The following is a 19948-nucleotide window of genomic DNA, read 5'->3' on the forward strand; positions in this document are numbered from 1 at the left end:
CCAGAAAAACAAAAAAAAAAACAACAACAAAAAAGCCAGCGGCTAGGTTTTAGTAGCACCATATCACTGCAACTTGAAAAACAAACACACCCCAAATCAGCAGCTTCTTCCTGGGCCAACGTGCCGTGCAATCTTCAAGTCAGCGCTACCATGACAATGCGAACACACCCACTCACACACACACACACACGAGCACAAACACACTTGATATGTGATGCGCTCGGCAGGACGATACTAACTTGGGAGCAGGGGGGCTGAAAACCTGGTTTTGGCCATGAGCGGAGGATGAAGGCGGCCAGCCAATATGAGGAAAATGAGGAGAGAGAAGGACATTAGTCATGTGACATCATCACCTTCAGTTCATGGGAGGAGGAGGAGGAGAGCTCCAGAGGAAGCAAGGAGGTGAACGTCTTGACTGAGGAGGAGAGATGTGAGTGTGACATCATCAGGAATGATGTCATTTGCCGCTTCTCTGGAAGAGGATTCGACTAACCTGAATGATTCAAACGGCTCCAGACTTGGAGCGAGAGACCTTCGCAAATGTGATTTTCAATTCGCGGCATTGAGGCGGTGCTGCTCAAAACTCCAAATGCCGAGCACCACGGGAAAAAAAACCCCACGAACAACAAATCAATGCGCTTTTCTTCGCTGCCAATCATTTCTTGCACCAACCAACCAGAGAGGCGTTCTGGATCATGGAGTCGGAGATCTGTCGCGTCGCGTCCACACCAGCGCTCATCTCAAAACAGTCAACAGGAAGACGCCATCGCTCCAAAAATCAGAGCAGAAATTCTTTCCATCTCATCTTGGAATATTGAATTCTTTTCTGGAGCCAGCATTGACTTTATCAACAGTCTTGTAATATTTGTTGAAAATTTGATGAACCCAAAATTCAGTCATTTGTTAGTCTGATTCATATAAATTAATTCATTTCATCTAAATGATAAAACACGAAACTGCAATTTGAATAATGAAAATAATTAGCCAATAATTTGATCAGGGATGGCTTTATACGAACAAATCCGTTCTGCTTTCCCTTCGACAGCAAATGTTCTGAGGCTCTTGCTTTTCTCCGTCACATGACACGAAGCTCGGACATCAAAGTGCAACTTCGTCACAACTTCGCTGATCGTTCAACAACACAAGCACAGTGGTACCTTGACTTGTATGTAATTGGCCAAACACTAAATGAAGCTTCTCAATCCAATTCGACTCGGCTCTTTGAAACCAAGATGCCACAGGACGGTGTCAAAGCAATCATTTATTTTTTCTTTTTTCTTTCTAAATCAGAGATGGTTGTGGCCTACAGCAGCTCCTTGGGTCTCATTCTGAATTTGTGAGCTTAGCCGTTTGTTCTGTTCAATAAATGGTTTGCGCATTTCTCCTTGCCTGCATGCAACAGGCATTACACTACTTTATTTGCTCTGTATTGTGTGTGTTTTATATTATACTCCACGCCTTTTTTTTTTCTCAAACTCATGATCGATCGGAGTTTTGATGATTAAACCTTTCCACATACACACATACACATATATATATATATATATATATATATATATATATATATATACTCATGTACGTCCTTGTACCATTTGTCCACTAGTTGGAGCTCTGACGCCATTCAATGTACACTTAATGTGCTTCGAGGGAGATGACGTCATGTTGCAGTTCTGGTGTGGCCGTTTCATTTACAACAACGTTAGCAGATTTACCGAGTTACTGTTAATGGTGCAGAAGCTCGTCAGAAGCTCGTCAGCGTGATATCAGCGACAAGTCAAGATGGGGAATAGTATCGGCGGGAGAATGTTCCGGCTACGTTTCTGCAATTGTGCGACTCTGGCCACACATTTCTTGCTGGGAAACTTTTTAAAAACAAATAAGACAAAGATTGGATCCCGTTTTGGTTCAACACCGAATAGCATTGACTGCGCCATGAGAAAGCGAGAATGTATTGGCATTTAATTGTCAAAACTATAACCGATTATGATTTTGAAAAGGGCCATTATTCAATGAATCAGTGGGACCCTACTCTAGCTTCAAGGTACCATTGTTAAGTCGTAGCTCATCACACTCCTGCCACATTTTTTTTTCCTGGCTACGTACCCCACGGGCAGGCCCGCCTGAATGGCCGCCATTTCTCTCAGAGTTTCCTCTGAATACAGGCCGATGGGCGAGTTATACTGCTTCCTGCGGGCGGGGCCGCCGGCCGCTTCCGCGGGCCCCGGTGAGGCGCCGCGGACCGACGGGCGACCGTTCACCTGCGACCACGGCCAGGGAGGAGACGGGGGCATAAGCGGTTCATCAACAAAAAATGTATACCATTATGTTACCATCAAGTTATGAATATGCCTCTGTTCTAACCTGTTAAAGTGACCACAAGGGGGCAGCAGCAGGTTCTCAAACTGGGGTCCTCGGACCCCCCCACCAGCCATAGTTTGGGGGTAAATATATTGCAATTAATTCAGATGTCTGATTGTTTTAAAAAAAACGTATCGACATACGAGGATGGGCGCATCAGTAAACAAAAGCTGTATTATGACAGGAGACAATTCTAAAAAAAAAAAAAATTTCATGGGAAAATAAAGGCAAATTTTTTTCCAGAATAAAAGGCGGATTATTAAGAGAATATTTTGGGGGAAATTCACGACTTTGTTAAACTCTGACTTGAATATTACTATGATCACTGATCTTGGATAATACAACTTTATTGTTGTAAAATGTCAGAGCATGAAGAATTCTTCTTTTAAATGCTATAACATTTAGGAAGAACTAATTCGGATTAACAAGGCTCCCTTGGAAAACATTAAACCTGCAAGGGAGTCCTGGACCCACAAAGGTTGAGAACCCTTGATATGGCGAGTATGAGAATTCATGTCAAATTCATTTTCATGTTTGAAGTCTTGGTTTGATGGTTTCCTCCGCTTTGGAAGGCAAAGACGTCGCATTTAAGGCTTTGGAGTGTAGCGAAAAGAACGGAGAAGAGCGATGCTAGATGGGAAAGCTCACCTGCTGGTGAGGGATCAAGGAAATGCCGGAGTCAATTCTGGGCGTTGGCATGGCAACAGGACGCTTTGACCTCGAGAGAAGAGAGGAAAACGTTCATTTGACAGACGGAAAAGGTCACGTTTGAAGGTGGAAATGAAACATTTCGTGGCAAAACGTGACTGCGCAAACATATTTCTGACATTATCGCTCCCTCTCTAACCCCACCCAGGTTGTAGTTTGACTTGATTGAGCTGATTTTGTCTGCCACGTTGACCTTGTGCAGCGTTTCCTCCGCAGGCATCACGGAAACGTTTGAAAAGCAAGAAAATGACGCCAACGATGGCGGTGCGGTGACTTGCAGGAACGTGCCAACAAACCTTCTTCATCCCCACACGCTCAACACGCTTTCAACGCTCTCTCTGGGGGAGGTCAAAATCCACCCTCATCCTCACCCTCATCCCGGGCATTGCGTCTTCTGTGCATCACCCGGAGCGTTGGCGCTCGGTTATGAGATATCGCTTGGCCCTCGGCGTGCACCAACATTCATTTCCTCACTCATCTTATCAGATCTTATCTGTGAAGGGGGGAAAAAAATGTTTGGGGCGACCAGGGGGCACGTCCACATCCACGCCAATGCCCTCTTTGAGGACTAGTTATTTATAATCAAAAACATGACACTAAGAAAAATCTCCAGGTGACCGAGAGGCCATGTGGTGGCTTCCCTCTTAACCTTTTGACACTCAAGAACATATGTGGGGATTTTATACTTCCTTTGTGAAGTTAAAAAAACAAAATAGACACGGCTTAGAGGTTCAACAAGTCATTTTGAAGACGCATGTTCACGTTTTGGGTTCCGTTCATATTGGCATGCGTGTGTCCACCCCGTCACGATGGGGTAACCGCCCCTTTAAGAAACCCTCGCAGGTCCTCAGTGACATCACAACTACCATTTTGTTTTCAAAGGAGGTACAGTGGAAAGTTGTAAAGATTTACAATTACAAGTCATAATTCTCATCGTAATATGTGTGTCGTCAGATGTTACCAGTCCGTCGCCTCACAGAAAATCTTTTTTTCCTCCTCCTCCATACCAGAGACAGTCAAAAGTTTCACACATATAAACAGTCACAATGTCTTTGGCGACGCAGCCCCCCCCCCCCCCCCCCCTCCATCTATGATCTGAGCCGCTTCTCCCCAGGAGGGTCGCGGGCGTGCCGGAGCCTTTCCCAGCTGTCTTGGGGGCTGTAGGCTGGGAACACCCTGAACCGGTTGCCAGCCAATCGCAGTAGTGAGCAAATTGCTTTTGTAAACTGTCTCCTGTGTGTCGTGTTGGTCACGTGGCATCTTTACCCCCTGGGGTCGCTTTCTCCAAGCGTGCGCAGGGATGCACGAGTCAACAATATCTTCATATCTGCTCACATCTTTGGCATGTACATTACTACTATATTTGTGTTATTACTTTTCTTTTTCTCCTCCATGAGCTGTAAGCCGGAGCCCTTGAGAGGAGGAAAAGAAAAACAATAAAAGAGAGGAATTAAATGTTGTTTTCCAGCGAGGAATAAGAAGCTTTCAAGAATATGGAGCAAAAAAAAAAAATAAACAAAAGTCCTCCTGGGAGAAGAGAAACAATTTAAAAATTAAGAAATATCAATTTGCTGACAAGAACAACATAAAAAATAAAGAACGATTTGGTGAAATATCTCAAGGTCGGTTGGGTGTGTCAAAGATAAAGCCAATCCAGCCCCCTGGGATTGAACATCAACTGCAAATTCTCAATTATGTTAACTGTTGATGTTCCGCGAAAATGACTCGCCATTTCCAGGCCCGATATGTCCTGCCTCACTCGGTTCAAAGGCACAGAGTCAGGTGGGTCAAGGCAAACTGTTTCGGGTGGAGGGCATCGGCTCTTACTTGGTCATGGTGAGTGCCAGATTGTAGTTGGCCATCTTGATCTTGTTCTGGGCATCCAGGTGGGTCATGCCCTCCGTGCTCACGCCGTCGATGGCCATAATGACGTCTCCCTGAACCAGGTTGGCGTGCGCCGCCTTGCTGCCCGGCGTGATCTGGACAAAAATCAGCACAGGCAAACGGAAATCAGTCAGAATCGGGAGAAGGTTCGTCTGCGTGAGAAGGTTCGGGCGTGAGCTGTGGTCTACAGCAGCTCCCTGTGAGTGTTCTCATGGTTTTGCTGTGTTTGACTCGTTAGATTAACTGCTTAATATGCATCAGTAACTCTGGCTGTCCTTGCCCACTTGCAAGGGTATCAAAGAACCATTATCATTTCATTTGGCGTTTCCGCTTGGCTCGAGTGGCAACATGTCCGCTGGTCACTCGTAACTTGAATGCTCACTCAAGTTCATCTAAGCACAGCGGATCATCGGCCGGCCTCCATGGCACCACCCTGTGAATCCTGCGCAGCTGTCCACACACACACACACACACACACACACACACACACACACACACACACACACACACACACACACACACACACACACACACACACACACACACACGCTAGGCTTACTCTTTTTAACCCCCAAAAGCCCCCCTTTGTGGTCGCTGCGCTGCGCTATTTGCAGCCACTGACCCATGAGTCACCACCTCTGAACTTTACACCTGGAGGACTCCATTAAGGACAAGCAGGAATAGACTCATTCGAAAAAGTGCAACCTAGCCAGCATGCATCCATCCTCGCACCCATTTTCTATCAAGCTTGTCCTCATGATGGCTTGCGGGAGAGCTGGCCACCACAATTTGGGCGTGAGAGCAGATTAAAAAAAAAAAAAAAAAAAAATGGACACGTTCCGAGTTGATCAGAGGGCAAATTTGGATTAAAAAAAATTGGACATCAAATGAAGAGGTTATTGATCATGTGGATAAAATGCTTAAAACATTTGCGTCAATGTGAAATGACCGTAAATTTTAAGCCATGCTCCACTTTCATCGACGGTGTGTGCAGGCAGATGCTGTCGATCAAAGAGGGTCTGATTAAAGTGCCCTAATGCGAGCCGCTTGATGATCAGTCGCAGGAACGTCTGGCCTACTTTCACCACCACCCAAAACAGATGCAACAGTTTCATTGGGTGCACCATTAAAAAAAACAAAAAATAACTGCATTATTGATGTCAACCCAGTGGATCAAGAATAAAATGGTCATCATTTTGATTTGTTGGTATGGTAAAGGGTAGGTATAGGAAAATATGGATAATTTCACTGTCATCCATTTTATCTATCCAATACATTCAATATTCTATTTTTTAAAAATCATCACCAAATACAATGAAAGCAAAATATTAAATGCCAGCAAACAAAAGCCATGACGTACCACAGGGTTCTTAATTGTCCATCAACAAAACACATTGTAGCACTACATTTGACAGGTAAGAATCTGTCTTTCTATGATACAACTATGAAGGTTAATCTCCCAGAGGGCCCAGCTCAGAGAAATAGGATACCAACAGAAGTCAGTCATGGCCTCCCGCAGGGTTCCATGCTTGGGCCACTATTATTGGCTTAGTTGTCCACAAACAGAATATGTTGTAGTATTTCATATGACCCTGTCATATTTCTATTTTTCCAAGAAAAGTTCAGCTATGAAGGTTTAGCTCCCAGATGTCCCAGCTGAGTGAAAAATAATGAATTCAAACAATCACTGCCGGCAAAACTAAGTCATGGAATCCCACACGGTTCTGTGTTTCGACCACAACTAGTCACTTCATTGACTCGAAACAGTGTATTGCAGTACTGCATATAACCCTGATGATAGAATAAATTCTGCCTATGAAAGTGCAACTCTGATGCGTTAGCTCGCAACGGTCCAAGCTGAGCGAGTGCTTCTGAGTAGACTAAAAATATGTCATATCTGCAGAGGTTATCTTGGCCATCTTAAAGTAACTGCAGTGACCCTGCGCACATGTAACAGTAGATGCTAACGGAGGAGCTAACTGATAAGATGTGCGTGTGTGTGTGTGTGTGTGTGTTGGCTGACCTTCAGTCGCTAAAAACGGCCGTGTGCCTGTCAACAGTTGCGCCTTAACAACAGTACTGTGCAGAAGAAGCTACTCGGCCCACTGGCTTACTTCAAGTGGACCCTTCGATGTCCTGTATTTGTACCACATACACATTCCGTTTCCTCAACATTGCGGTTGATACAGTAAATCAATATTTGAATGTCATTTTTTGACATCCTTTCAAACAGTGGTCATGTTTGAAGTCAACGTGTCAGACAGCTGGTTATCAATTCCATTGAAATAGCTCACGTGCAAGACAATGTCTACTTTTTTGAGACAGTTACTTTTTTACGACATCAGAAATGTCTGTAACTGTTCTGAGGTTCTGGCTCTCGGGCTTCCCTGAGTAGAGTTTGCAAGCACTGTCCGTGTTTTTCTCCCACCTTCCAAACACTTAGCATTTCAACTTCATTCAAGACTGGAAGTTGTCCTGATGTGTGAATGTGAGTAGGGAATGCTTGCTTGCTGACATTGACCAGCGACCAGTCCTTTGTGTATGTCTGTGTGGCCTGATATTTGCTGGCGACCGGACCAGGGTGCATCCCCGACCGAATTCCGGCAGTTGTCATTTTTACCATTTTACGGCATTTTTGAATTGCGAAATTTTCAAACATGTACCCGAGTGCAGTTATGTTTCAAATGCTGACATACAACTTGCAACTATTTACTGTACTGACTGATTTCTCCTGCGGTCTGCAATTGTCAGGTCATCGGGAATCCTGAAATAATGACATTTCAATCCGGGGTCGGGGGTGCCAAAGAGCTGACGTTCGACTGAATCTTGCGAGACGCAATGACAAGTCGGACGTCTTCACATTCTCCAAAGTCAGCCACGGACCGCCCCGAGCAAAACGGCAGAGTGATTTCCTGCTTGCAATTTGGAGGCCTCGGAGCTGCGGAGCTCCAAGTGCGGGAGTCAGTTTTCACAGCGATACCAACGCGGATTAAAAGGGCGGATTACTTTCAAGATGCTCACATTTGGCGACGTGAGCAGGAAGATAAAATAGATTGAACCCGTTGAAAATAAAGCATACGGCGGTCCAATTGTGACGTGAAAGAGAAGGAAAGATGCACCGGCACAGAATTAGACCAAGACGGGTATCTAAATGGGCCCTGAAATGGGTGGCGACCAGTCCTTCGTCGCTATGGGCTCTGACACAAGTGTTGCGGTCATGCCGCGGATGCTCATGCCACAGCGAGGATTTAAAAAAAAAAAAAAGCTTTTAACTTCCCCTCTCATTGTTTATTTGCACATCTGTCATCCCGAGTAACTTTTTATGCACCTGTGGTCCTCTGCACCTGCGGACCAGACACTATTACAGGTAGCAAGAACTAAGCGGAGGCTCAGAGGGGGCGGAGACTTTTCCATTGCCGCTCCCTCTCTTTGGCGATCCCCCTTACTGCCCCTCTTTCAAACTCGTCTTTTTTATTCTTTTGCATTTTGACTTGGGATGAGACTTGATTTTTCATTCCAGCGTTTTTCTCTAGAAATACACTTGAGTTGAGTTGAGTCCACACGGCGAAGTAATATTGTGCACCTGCGTACACTCCAGCTGCCAAAGTGACTTCCTATCAAACAATCGCCACGTAACATCCTGAAAGTGCAACAGAGGATCCGGACTTAAGGCTTTCTATTCCAAGCGCACGTGAACCCAACACCGCTTCCACTTTTAGGCCACCGCGGATCCGCTTTCGGCCGTCCTGGCGCGAGACAAATGCTGACAGCTGCCACGCCCTCCACCCCAATTGCACCCCACCAGGACACCTCACTCGTGTCCCCAAAAGGCTTCTGTCCTCTGGGCATAAACTGCAAATGATTGAGGAAGCCATTTGTTGGTGGCGGAAGCATTTTGGATCTCGTTCTGAGGACGTGCCATTCGATGTACTTTGAGACCAGGCATGAAGGATGGAGGAGAACCAATAAGAAACCACCATGATTTATTCAATACTGAACGGAGCCAAACACAGTTGATTCCCAATGACTCCTTGTGCAAGGGCTGCACCTAATGATTATTTCAATCATCAATGAACCATTATTTTTTTTCAATTTGGATTATTATTGTTTGTTTCCATCTCTTGATTTCAAAACAAGAAATGATTTCAAATTGACAGTGCAGAAAATGCACAAAGATGACTAGAGATCTACTTTTCAAGCCAACCAATTTTTGCACATTCAACCGTAACACACACACAAAAGATATATTGCAAGAGGTCTGCATTTGCAGACTGCTGACCACTAACAACTTCGAGTGATGGAGGTCACGTGCCATCGTGGTTCAAAGGGGACCTGCTTTTTTAATTTCCTTTTTAAATACTTTTTTGTGAAAGGTGAGACTGACCGGATGCTTAGGGTGCATGGTACACTAACAAAAATAATAATAATAATCATAATAACACGCACATAGACACACAATTTTCTCCCCCCCAACCTCCAGTTCTCTCTCAAACCTCGGCGATGGACTCAGGACAAGTTGATCGCGGGCTACCGGTCGATCGCAACCGACTGGTTGGGCACCCCTGGTTTACAACATGTCAGAAAATCTGCAAAAATCTTTGTTCATTCTTTGCCAAAGTAAAAACAGATGTTTAAACAATTTTCGTTACTCTTCTCACTTCAACGTGCCGCTACGCCACCTGGGGGCAGTAGAATACAGACATGGCTATACAGAGACTCCTCATTCTTATGTAAGACGCACGAATACTGATCATTCTTCACAGAGGATAGAGAATACATGTCCCAGTGAGTATAGCGATTTTCTGTGTTTGTTTGCTACGCCGTTTGTGTTCTAATAGCTGTCGCCTCAAGGATTAGAACACCACCACACTGATGGTAATTGCTAGCCTGTCAACAGAGTTCCCATTATGTGTTAGCATGATGTGGTTGCTTTAAAAACAAGACGTCATTCTTTCCGTTTTATTTAAGCTACATGTGAAGGGACTTAGACACCACACAGCGCTCCGATACCAAGTTTGCAATTGCAAGTCAAGGCGAAAAATCGTCCGAACTACGGCCGGCATCTGTAAAAATTCACAAGTTTGGTCACTTGCATCTTAAGGATACTACGTGTACTAGGCCAATCAAGATGTTTGTGGTTGTGAATCTCAAGAACTACCAGGAGCAGAAGAATGTGAGCATCATCCTACCCTGGAGATGGTGAGCGGCATGTTGAAGTCCTTCCCTCCCTGGAGCCGGAAGCCCCAAGGTCCCGGCCCGGGCAGCGATACCGTGTACGAGCTCATGTTCCAGGTGAGGAAAAGTTCCTTTTTCCTAAAAAGGAGGTCACAGCTTTTTTTTTTTTTTTTTTCGGTGTTGTCTTGGCTCAGTGGTCTATGATGGCCAGAGCGTCAGGACGCGAGGGAGGACCGGGGGCCTCTGAGAGCACAAGAAGAAGAAGACGACGACGACGTGAGCACAATGAAGAAGTGCAAGGAAGACCAGCAGGAAGAGCGGGACTTGCCTGCTCGGACGAACTGAAGTGACAGGCTAAGAATAGACACAGATAGTCGGGTGGCATGGTGTGGCATTAGCATGCTCGCTGTGATTCACCAGCGCTAATATAGACCCGCTTGATTCTTCTACTACCCCCCCACCCTCCAGTCTCCCAAAAATCGGACTCCCCCCTTCAGGGACTCCCTACAATGGGCGAGGCTGGCGACAATAAAACAATGAAAAGGTCACGCATGAAAAGAAGGGAGGCCATTGCGGAAATGTCACCTGGCCTATTAGTAAGAGGTCGCCGTTCAGAAAGTGAGAACACGTTCCTGGAGGTACAAAAAGATATCGCCAGACGGAACAGCAATATCTCAGGAAAAATCAAGGGATTGGTTTTAAAATGTAGTTTTCATCTGATTCGTCGATTCATGGCCAAAAGAATTGACGGATTCTTCAATTATTTAAATAATCATGAGTTGCAGCCCTAGTTGTTTTTTATTTATTTATTTTTATTGTCAAAATCATATTTTTCAGAAATAGATTTGTCATTGATTTAATGGCAATTATATGTAACAAAAGTATCAGTTCCTTGATATTGGTGAACATGGCATACCGTTATTGGTCTGACCCCTCCATTTTCGTTTTGGTTCACCCAAAATTTGAGTGACTTGCAATTCAAATTTTGGCTCGCAACAATGACAAAAATGTGAAAAAATAAATTCTTCTAGGAAAAAAAAAAACACATCCTGTGCTCTCATTCAGTCGCCTCCCGAGAGGAACAACTCGAGAGTTTGAAGGGGCTCTCACGCTCTTCACGCAGCCACATGTTAAAAAAAAAAAAAAAAAAATGCTCACCATGAAAACAAATATGACATCATATGAGTCAAGAGATCATTTAAAAGTCAAACGTTTTAACTTACTGAAAAGAGAGTAGAGCAGAGTGACATCATGCTTGAGTCGTGCTCCTGCAACTCGTAACCTCGCCATCTTCTATGCTTGTGGTTTGTTTTTATTCCCTCGCTGTCCCCATGGTAACCGTGACAGCGCACTTCAGTACCAACGATTACACACACCTTGCTATTGGAGTTTTTACTCACACTTTAACTTGAGTCCTTCTTCAAAACTGGCGGACTATTCATGAAATGTGCACGGAGTCATTAACAAGTGAAAACGGAGCTTTCATGCACCATTCACAGCAAAAATATTTTTACATCGGCAAAGGCAATATTTCCGATGAAATCTCAGATGCACAATATTGGGACTCAGCTCCTACTTCACGCCAGCCCTGGCAGTGACCCATTTTAATAAAACTCTATCCCAGCAAATGTAAAAAAAAAAAGATTGAAAAACATGTTTGATTTCAAAATGTAGCTACACGTGCTTACGATAGCACAGAGGCTATTTCGATCAGATTATTACGAAACTTGAAGAACTTCTCAATTCTGAAAGGTGGGTCAAAGATTTGGTCCAAATAGAAGAGCAAAATTCATCTTTTTCACGATACCTCTCCCAGACAACAATGCTTTACGAGACAGATGTAAAAAATAAATGTAGCTGGAAATAAAGTGGGCTAAAATGATTGAAACGACCAGGTTAGAAAGGCCCCATTTAATGTGACAAAAGCTGCACATGGCTAGCCTAAAATCAGCGGTGTGCTTGTTATGTGATTTGGCAATGCTCGCTTTTTTTTTTTGTCAGTGAGCCACAACAAGCGATTGTGCCTGTCAACTTAATGGCTTTTTATTTTGGCAGCCGTTGACAACAGGTGGGCACGCGCGCGCAAAGCAGAGCTGCGGGCATACATCGTCTGAACGTCTTCGGTCAAACACAAATCCAAAATAAAACAAATCACTATCATTATTTCTCCTTAACACGCATTTCTAATTCGATTTGGTCTTCAATTTTAGTACCTAAGAGCGGGTTCGCATTGATGATTCAGTGCAGAACTTACGCTTTTTAATGTTTTTTATTCAACACCAGTATTATGTTTAGGGCTTCAACTAATGAGGATTTGGTGAATGATGTTAATGTTCTGTCGAATAGCCTGAATTACAAGGCAATTCATTAACTATTGCATTTCTAGTTATTTTTCATTATCAAAATCTTTAGGGATGTTCGATACCATTAAAAATAACTAAATAAAAAATATCAGCACGGATATTCACTCTGAGTGCGATGCATGATTATACTCGCCAATACTGAGTATCGATATTGCGAGTAATTCAACACAATGACACAACATTATGAAGAACGCCTTCCTTTCTGACGCAGATGATGAGTCTCCGATGTATTCAGACTGCCGCACTATAGCGCCAACAACTGCCGAAGAGGACGAAGAGTGTGTGTGTGTGTGTGTGTGTGTGTGTATGTGTGTGTGTGTGTGTGTGCGCGCGCGCGCTGAAAGCAGCTAGCATGGCCACCGGTATCAGCGTCTAAGTTTAGACACTTTTGTCACAGATAGGAATGCCACCAATGTCGCCTGGATGAGTGATATTGTATCTCGCCCGGGATGCAGGGGGCCTGTCGGAGGGAACGTCTGAGATAGTTCCCCAAAGGATCATTTTGCTGGGGATCGCTTTACGCACACAAACCACACAAACACACACAATTGTAATTTCTTGTGGCTTCTTCTTGTTTTAAGACCACACCAGTAAATGTCACACGCATTTACGCGCACACAAACAAAAACAAATGAAGCTAGTAAATATCAGAATAGTTTTAGCAAATGATAGCATTTATAGAGATAGGGTCCGGCCATTTAATCGGTAGGCCGAATTTGTAAAACCATAATCAGCCGGAAATTGTACTTTCTGATGGAACAGTAAATCGTGTTTGGTGTTGACGTCACCGAGTGACGTCCATGCACCATTTCTCCACTAGACGGAGCTCTCATTCAGTTCACTCCAATCAGCAGCACGTGCTATCCCGTTTTTTTTTTGTTCCTGAATATTACTCCAGTATTTACAACAACAATGGCGGATTTAGCATGATGTCAGCAACATGTGGAGACAGAAAACGGTATTGGGCACGTGCTCTTAAATCCACGGCGTATAACAGGAGGAAGTTTTGGGCAAGTTTCAGCCATTTGGGTGACTGCGGACACACATTTCTTGACTGGAAACAATTGACGAAAAGATCAGGCCCCAGTTTAACGTTAATATATTTAAAATGAAACTGTTTTGCAATGCGAGAAAGGCATTTCTGGTTTGTATTTTGAAGTCATCACTTCATGGGAAAAAAAATAATGGCAGAAATGTGCTTTCGCATTAAAGGACAGTATTCATCAATGACGTTTTGCCATTAAACCACTCATGGATATGGATCTAAACAGCATATATCTCCGGCCTAAATCTGTGATCATAATTAAAAAAAAAAAAAAAACAATAATGGTGAGGTTTTTTTGTGTGGTTCTGTACTTGAAAATTACTCTCTCAAAAAAAGGCGCCACGCAAAAAAGGGACCAACGTGATGACGTCACATGCAACCTGCGCCGGATTCACCTCAGGGGGAGTGCCGCCGGCCGGTGATGAAGATAAAGGGGATTAGGCGGCAACAGAAGGGCACAAAAAGTACGAACACGCGTCAAAGTACCTGCGAGTGTTGTGCCGCCATACTGTGACTTTGGGGCTCTGCTGTGGAGTTACTCGTTCCTCCCGAGGGGGTCCAACCAGGTCGTGAGGGGCCCGCCGGCGAGTGTGGCATGGGACTTTCTTCTTATCTGGTGTCTTATTTCTTCTTCTGTGGTGCCCGGCTTTGTATTTAAAGAGACAGTAACAGCTGGCCGACACGTGAGGAGGTCGGTCACTTCCTGACACGCCCCTAATCGTATACATCAATTACTTTTTAAGCCACAGCCTTGTCAAAATATTATAAACATAACAAAACAATAATAAATATATTATTGACTGACTTTCCGAAAACTGTGTGGGACTGACTGACTTATCTTTGTTAATTCAGAATGTGCAGCGTGATACACTAGCACATTAATGTCCATTGTTTCTCTTTCGGGGTTCTGCCATGAACTGTAGCGACCAATCCATTTTTTGTATATGTCCAGTGCTTGTGACCAGGCCACTGCTGATCTATAGCCATTTTTCAATTGCCGTTCTTGTCCGTGCATGTGATCTTGGGAAAAGTTATCGGTCACTGCCCAAGTCCAGTTCCAATTGAAAGCACGCGTAAAAACAAAGTACCGAGCCATTCCAATTATAAAGAGACTAGCGTTCATAGGAAGTTGGTTCCTTACTACATTCTTAGAAAGACCGCATAGTTCACGAGACTGGACTCTGCGTGACATTGAGAAACGGTTGCCCTGACATGAGTCACCTGTCCGTTGTTTGCCTCTACGTGCCTTGAAATTGACTGGCGACCGGTTCAGTTTATCTAAATATGATCTGCCATCGACTAGCAACCGGTCCATTGTGGCACTGACTCTGTGACCAGCACCACGACCCTCCTCGACCAGAGGACCATTACAATTTTCATTCATGTTTTTATGTCTCGTACTTTGGAGTTGATTTGACAATGTGTTTTTAACCTAGATGGCTGTGGAAGAAGATACTGTATTCCGAAGCCTGTGTGTCCACATTGTGTTCATGTCTTTAGATTTTGACTATAATACAGAAATAAAGCATCATCGTAATGGCTGAACTGGGAGCAAACAAGGCTGTTTTTTTTTTTTTTTGTTTTTTTTTATTCATAAAAATAAAAGCAAATGGTGACGTGAATGTAGATGAACAATAGGTCTAAGAAACAACATATTAAATGTGATTTTACATTAGGGATAGTAAGTGTATAATACACAATGTTCTAGTTCACATTTTAAGGATGAAAGGTTATGAAAAGTCAAATAAAACTCTTGACTCTAGTGAGGATAAACAAAATGGGAAGTGGAAAATGAACATCTTGACATCGGGACTGTGAAATGTGAATGTTTCAGCGGTGGAAACGTAAAAGGGGTACGCCGAAACGAGGTTCGACTGTAATCAGTGAAACAAGAACCCCAGAAAACCAACAACAACATAACAGTTGCTCACAAAAGTCTTCAAAACACACAAATAAAAAAAAATGAACATTAAAACTCTTTGACCACGTTCATATTTTTTGGTGTATTTTTCGATTCGTTGTTGATTAATGGATGCATTGTCGCGCCTCTAAAACCAAAAGATTATTTTAATAAGAGGACTGAACTTTAAAAAATGAAATAATATAATAAATAAAATGGAACTGGCCAATTATCAGGGTGGAAAAAAAAAAACAGCGAAATGAATGCGAAACTATTGTAGAACTCTTGACAACCTAAATACAAAGCGGGCGACAACATGTATATGAAGCGTGCTCGCTATTTAAGAGGGTCATTGAATACAAAGCAAATTTCCGTGTTTGTGTCATTGTGTGTGTGCGTTTCGAAGATTCCGACGGAAAGCGGACCGATCTCGTGCTTCATCCAGAGCCGGCCCCCGTGCTGCTGTAGGTGGCCTTGGCCCGGGTGTAGCGTGAGCCGCTGCGTCCGATGGGGAGGAAGGGGCTGGACTCCGTGGTAATGACGATGCTCGGGATACGACTTAGCACGCTTCTGCTCGCGTGAGCGTCTCCCAAGTCGCCACTCTGCCGGTGGACAAAATGTTAAGGTGTACAACGCTTACACAAATGGTAAGCTTTACAATCTGATTTTTTTTTTTTTTTTTGCAAGGTAGGTACAGAACAGTGCGGTTACTCAATTGCGCATCTGTGGGGCGTAAACATTGTGAACTCATTGAATACAGCCTACCACCGCAAGTTGGAAGGAAAATTGAGCACAAGCTAGTCAGAGCAGACGGATGGTGGTAATACTCGGAGGTCCGAAGTTAAGAGTGCGTCCAAATAGGATAGATGATCCGACAAAGGGGACATTCATTCCCGTCGTGGTGTCGTTCGATACTCACATTCGGAATGCTGCCGCGTTCGCCGATGCCAATCATGGAAATGTCCGTGTCAAAAGATGTCTACGCCAGGATAAACAAACGCACAAAGATTGAGGTCAAAGGTTTCTCCCAAACAAACAGTGACGTCAACAACACGATATTTATCGCCGGCTGACCCTCTCAAAGATTCCCGAGTCGTGATTCTTCATTTTTCCCTTGAAGCTGGACGACGGTTTGAATTCGGCCAATCCCGCCGTGTCCCTGCCGATGTCACTGGACACCTGGCGGCTGGCGGGCCGGGAGCTCAGACTGGTCAGGTCCGCCTCCGTGTCTGTTAAACCCTGTCCAAAAAAAAAAAAAAAACCCCACTCTTAATTGCGAATGTGTGAATGCTGAGGGACAAATGTTGATTGTCAGATGGAAAAAAAAAGCAGGAATGTAATGATTGCGGTGCAGTTGTAAAACGTCTCCACAAATTCAACAAATGTGGACGACTGAAAAATGTGGAGAGGTGGATAAACTGTCTGGGGAGTGGAAGGTGGCCTCTCCAATCTCCGGGGTTGAGGTCAGCGAGGTGGTTAAAAAGCTTCTCTTCGAAAAAGTTCCTACGGGCGCCGGATGTTGTTTGGCTGTCTTGATTGGCATTCCGTCTGCAACGTCACGTGGACGGTGCCTCTGGACCGGCAGACCGGGAAAGGTGCGTTCACACTCCTCAGCCTCACTGGTCTGTTCCGGGGCGCTGGAGGGGAGCTTCCGTCGGGAGGTCAAATCTCCGATTCGGGTGAGGTTTTTGTAAACCGTGTTTGTTTCCAGCGAAGGTTGGACTTTCTTTAGCAAGGGCTGCCCTCCCAATGCTAACTTTGATGTACAACATTTCAAAGTGCAACCGAGGCGTTGAAGGGACTCGGTCTGCCGGCCTCGGAATTGCAGCTCTGCTTTTTGCAGATGATGACTGTGTCACATCAAGCTGTGATCATCAACTCTCACTGGAGAGAGTCGCAGCCGTGTGTGAAGCGCTCAGGGTGGGAATCAGCACCTCCAAATAGAAATCCGTGCTGCTCAGTTTAAAAAGGGTATGTGTGTGTGTGTGGGGGGGGGGCTCTTTGGGTCCAGCGGAGGACTTCGAACGGGTCTTGTTCAATGAGGGAAGAATGAGTTGGTGGCTCAACATGCGGATTGGCTCCCCGTCTGCAGGGTTGCGGACTCTGCATTGTTCTGTCATGGTGAAGACGGAGTTCATGACTTCTCGTTTTCCCCACGTACAAAACTTTGTATACAGCGGTGGTTGTTTTAAAGTGCTCTCCAAATACACTTGAGATGAGGTGAGTTTTCTCCGCAGGGTGTACGGGCTCTCCTTACGGATGGGATGAGAAGGTCAGTCATCCGCCGCTCCTCCTCATCGAGATGACGACCCCGCTGACTCGGGACCGCTCGCTACGGGACAAATGGTTGGCACGATGCGGCGGGCTCACCGATTCGCTGTCGGAGACCGAGGAGAGGCGACTCCTGCTGCGTCGTCGGAAGTGCACGCTTATGTCGGACGTCTGGCTGGTGACGGTGGAGCGCCGCGTGGACACGAAACTGCTGCCAGCCGAGCGAAGGTCCAGAGGACGCACGCACAGAAGAGTGCCGAGACACGGGATGTACTTGGCCAACGCCACCCTGAACAACAATATCAGGCCCGCGCACACACACACACGCACACGCACTCATTATAGTTGGGATGCAGCTCCCTTGATACACAGTTGATGAATGGTAAATGAGTTGTTGCATGTACAGTATAGCGCTTTTCGAACTCAGCTACTCAAAGCGCTCTCCACCCATTTCCTGGTTTACCTGCTGATGATGATGCAGCATCAAGAGCAAGTGGGGGGTTCTGTTATCTTGCGGACACTTCCATACAGTTGCGATGGCTGGTGATTGAACCCCCAACCTCCGGGTTGGAAGACGACCGCTCGTCTTAAAGCTTATTCTTATTCTTTGGCTTTTGACTCAGCATGAGACTTGATTTTTAGTTTGAACGGTTTACCGCTTTGTACTGTCTTTGCTATCAAGTGATTGTTTTTGTGTTTTATTATTTGTTGTCGGATGAATTCTTTTTGCTCCATGTACAGCACTTTGTATACAGCGGTGGTTGTTTGCAAGTGAAATCGAGTTGAGTGGAGTTGAGTTGCTTGGACCAAAGTCAAGTGACCGCGAACAGGATAAACGCTCTCGAAAATGGATGGATGGAAGGATTCCACTTTGATGGCTTCTGTGTAAAAATGAGCTTCGGATCGCTCCACGGTGCAAAAAACTTTAATCAGCAAAGTGACGATGACCACGTTTTAAACCCTTTTTATCCCGCAACGATGTGACTTGCACTTTTGTGTGTATTCGTGCGTGCGTGTGTTCTTCTCCAGCCCAGTTAACATTTAGGTCAACTGAGTGGGGCTTGGAGTTAACACCTGAGTAAGTATTGACAGGAAAAAAAAAATAGGGAGAGAGCAGCACTGTGAACGAGTGGTACGCCGTCGGTCTCTTTGGGCGACCGTCGTAGCCAAGCGGGGAAACCCGCCGGGGTCCAGTCATCGACCGCCAGAAAGAATGAGGCCAAAGAAGGTCACACTTGGTCAGGTGTGGACTCTCCTACCTGTACTTGGGGTGCGTGATGGCGTAGATGATGGGGTTGTGGATGGCCGAGGCCTTGGCGATGACGGCGGGCACCGAGTTCATGTAGGGTGTCAACATGTCAGCGTACCTGCGCAAAACACATCAAGAATCGCACGCTGGCCGACCGCAACCGAGTATCCCGCTTGGCGCGTCCCCCTTTTTCCTGGACCCAAAAAAAAAAAAACGGCACGCCGGCCTCGGTTTTACCCGGCGAAGGCGGTGAGCGCCACGGTGGAGTACGGCGACCAGGAGACCACGTAGAGCAAGGGTTCTTGCCCTTCTCCCCCTCGTTCTCCAGCCGGTGGAAGGACTTGGTGGAGTCGCGAGAGGCCACGTGGGCGTGCACGCCGCTTCCGCTCAACTTGCCCACTGCCCTATAACCACACGCGCGGTTGAGGAAAACATTCGCAATTGTTCAAATGCCAAAGCTTTTGAGATTTCTTTCGAAATGAAAAAGGAGTCTGAGCCGCTCGCGATAAAGGTGAACTCGCTTTCAAAAGTCCCTCAAAAATGCCATTTGAGTTTGAGAGGCACATTTTGCAAAGAAGTCAACCTTACCATGAGGTTTAAATCATTAATTGGGAATGGCCTTTCCTAGTTAGAATTTTTGAATGAAGTAACAATTGCATTTTTATCAATCAACTCGCATCATATTTGATTGGATGGGATTTTATTTTGGGAGGAATCAAAAAAAAAACCAAAAAGAAAACGTGCAGACGTGCGTGTCGGACTAGCAACTGACTTGTTGGTGTTGCGTATGGCCCTGAAGATGAAGACGTAACAGTAGACGATGACGAGGAGCGGCAGGAAGAAGACGAAGATGAACAGCAGCATGGTGTACGCTCGCACCGATGGCGTGAACGTCATGTAGTCCCACGTGCACGACGTCAGCAGGCCCTCGGGCACGTACGCGCCTGACGCACACGCGCGCGCGCACACACGCACACACACACACACACACACAC

General features: G+C 45.3%; 2 protein-coding genes across 9 annotated transcripts in view; both read right to left on the bottom strand.

The window, feature by feature from the left end:
• The window catches only part of LOC109510208 (LIM domain-binding protein 3-like), a 24188-nt gene extending 10040 nt beyond the window's left edge, over positions 1-14148 (bottom strand). For 3 of the 8 annotated variants that reach the window (XM_019860369.1, XM_019860371.1, XM_019860366.1), the window contains exons 1-4: positions 14020-14147; positions 4894-5045; positions 3007-3076; positions 240-262 (exon numbers count right to left, since the gene is read on the bottom strand). In XM_019860369.1, coding sequence (XP_019715928.1) covers positions 240-262; positions 3007-3076; positions 4894-5045; positions 14020-14130 — 356 coding nt within the window. In that variant the 5' untranslated portion in view covers positions 14131-14147. Of the gene's footprint in view, positions 1-239; positions 263-2103; positions 2259-3006; positions 3077-4893; positions 5046-10139; positions 10482-14019 lie in introns of those variants that run through there. The other 5 variants (XM_019860373.1, XM_019860372.1, XM_019860368.1 and 2 more) reach the window with 4 other exon arrangements.
• A 1529-nt stretch (positions 14149-15677) lies between these two features.
• The window catches only part of LOC109510246 (melanopsin-A-like), a 10842-nt gene continuing 6571 nt past the window's right edge, over positions 15678-19948 (bottom strand). Inside the window, exons 7-11 of the mRNA XM_019860426.1 lie at positions 18964-19071; positions 17804-17993; positions 16508-16672; positions 16353-16412; positions 15678-16035 (exon numbers count right to left, since the gene is read on the bottom strand). Coding sequence (XP_019715985.1) covers positions 15871-16035; positions 16353-16412; positions 16508-16672; positions 17804-17993; positions 18964-19071 — 688 coding nt within the window. The 3' untranslated portion in view covers positions 15678-15870. The remainder of the gene's footprint in view (positions 16036-16352; positions 16413-16507; positions 16673-17803; positions 17994-18963; positions 19072-19948) is intronic.

This window comes from Hippocampus comes, unplaced genomic scaffold (assembly GCF_001891065.2).
Source record: "Hippocampus comes isolate QL1 unplaced genomic scaffold, H_comes_QL1_v1.1 scaffold39, whole genome shotgun sequence".
In the NCBI taxonomy this organism is placed as follows: Eukaryota; Metazoa; Chordata; class Actinopteri; order Syngnathiformes; family Syngnathidae; genus Hippocampus; species Hippocampus comes.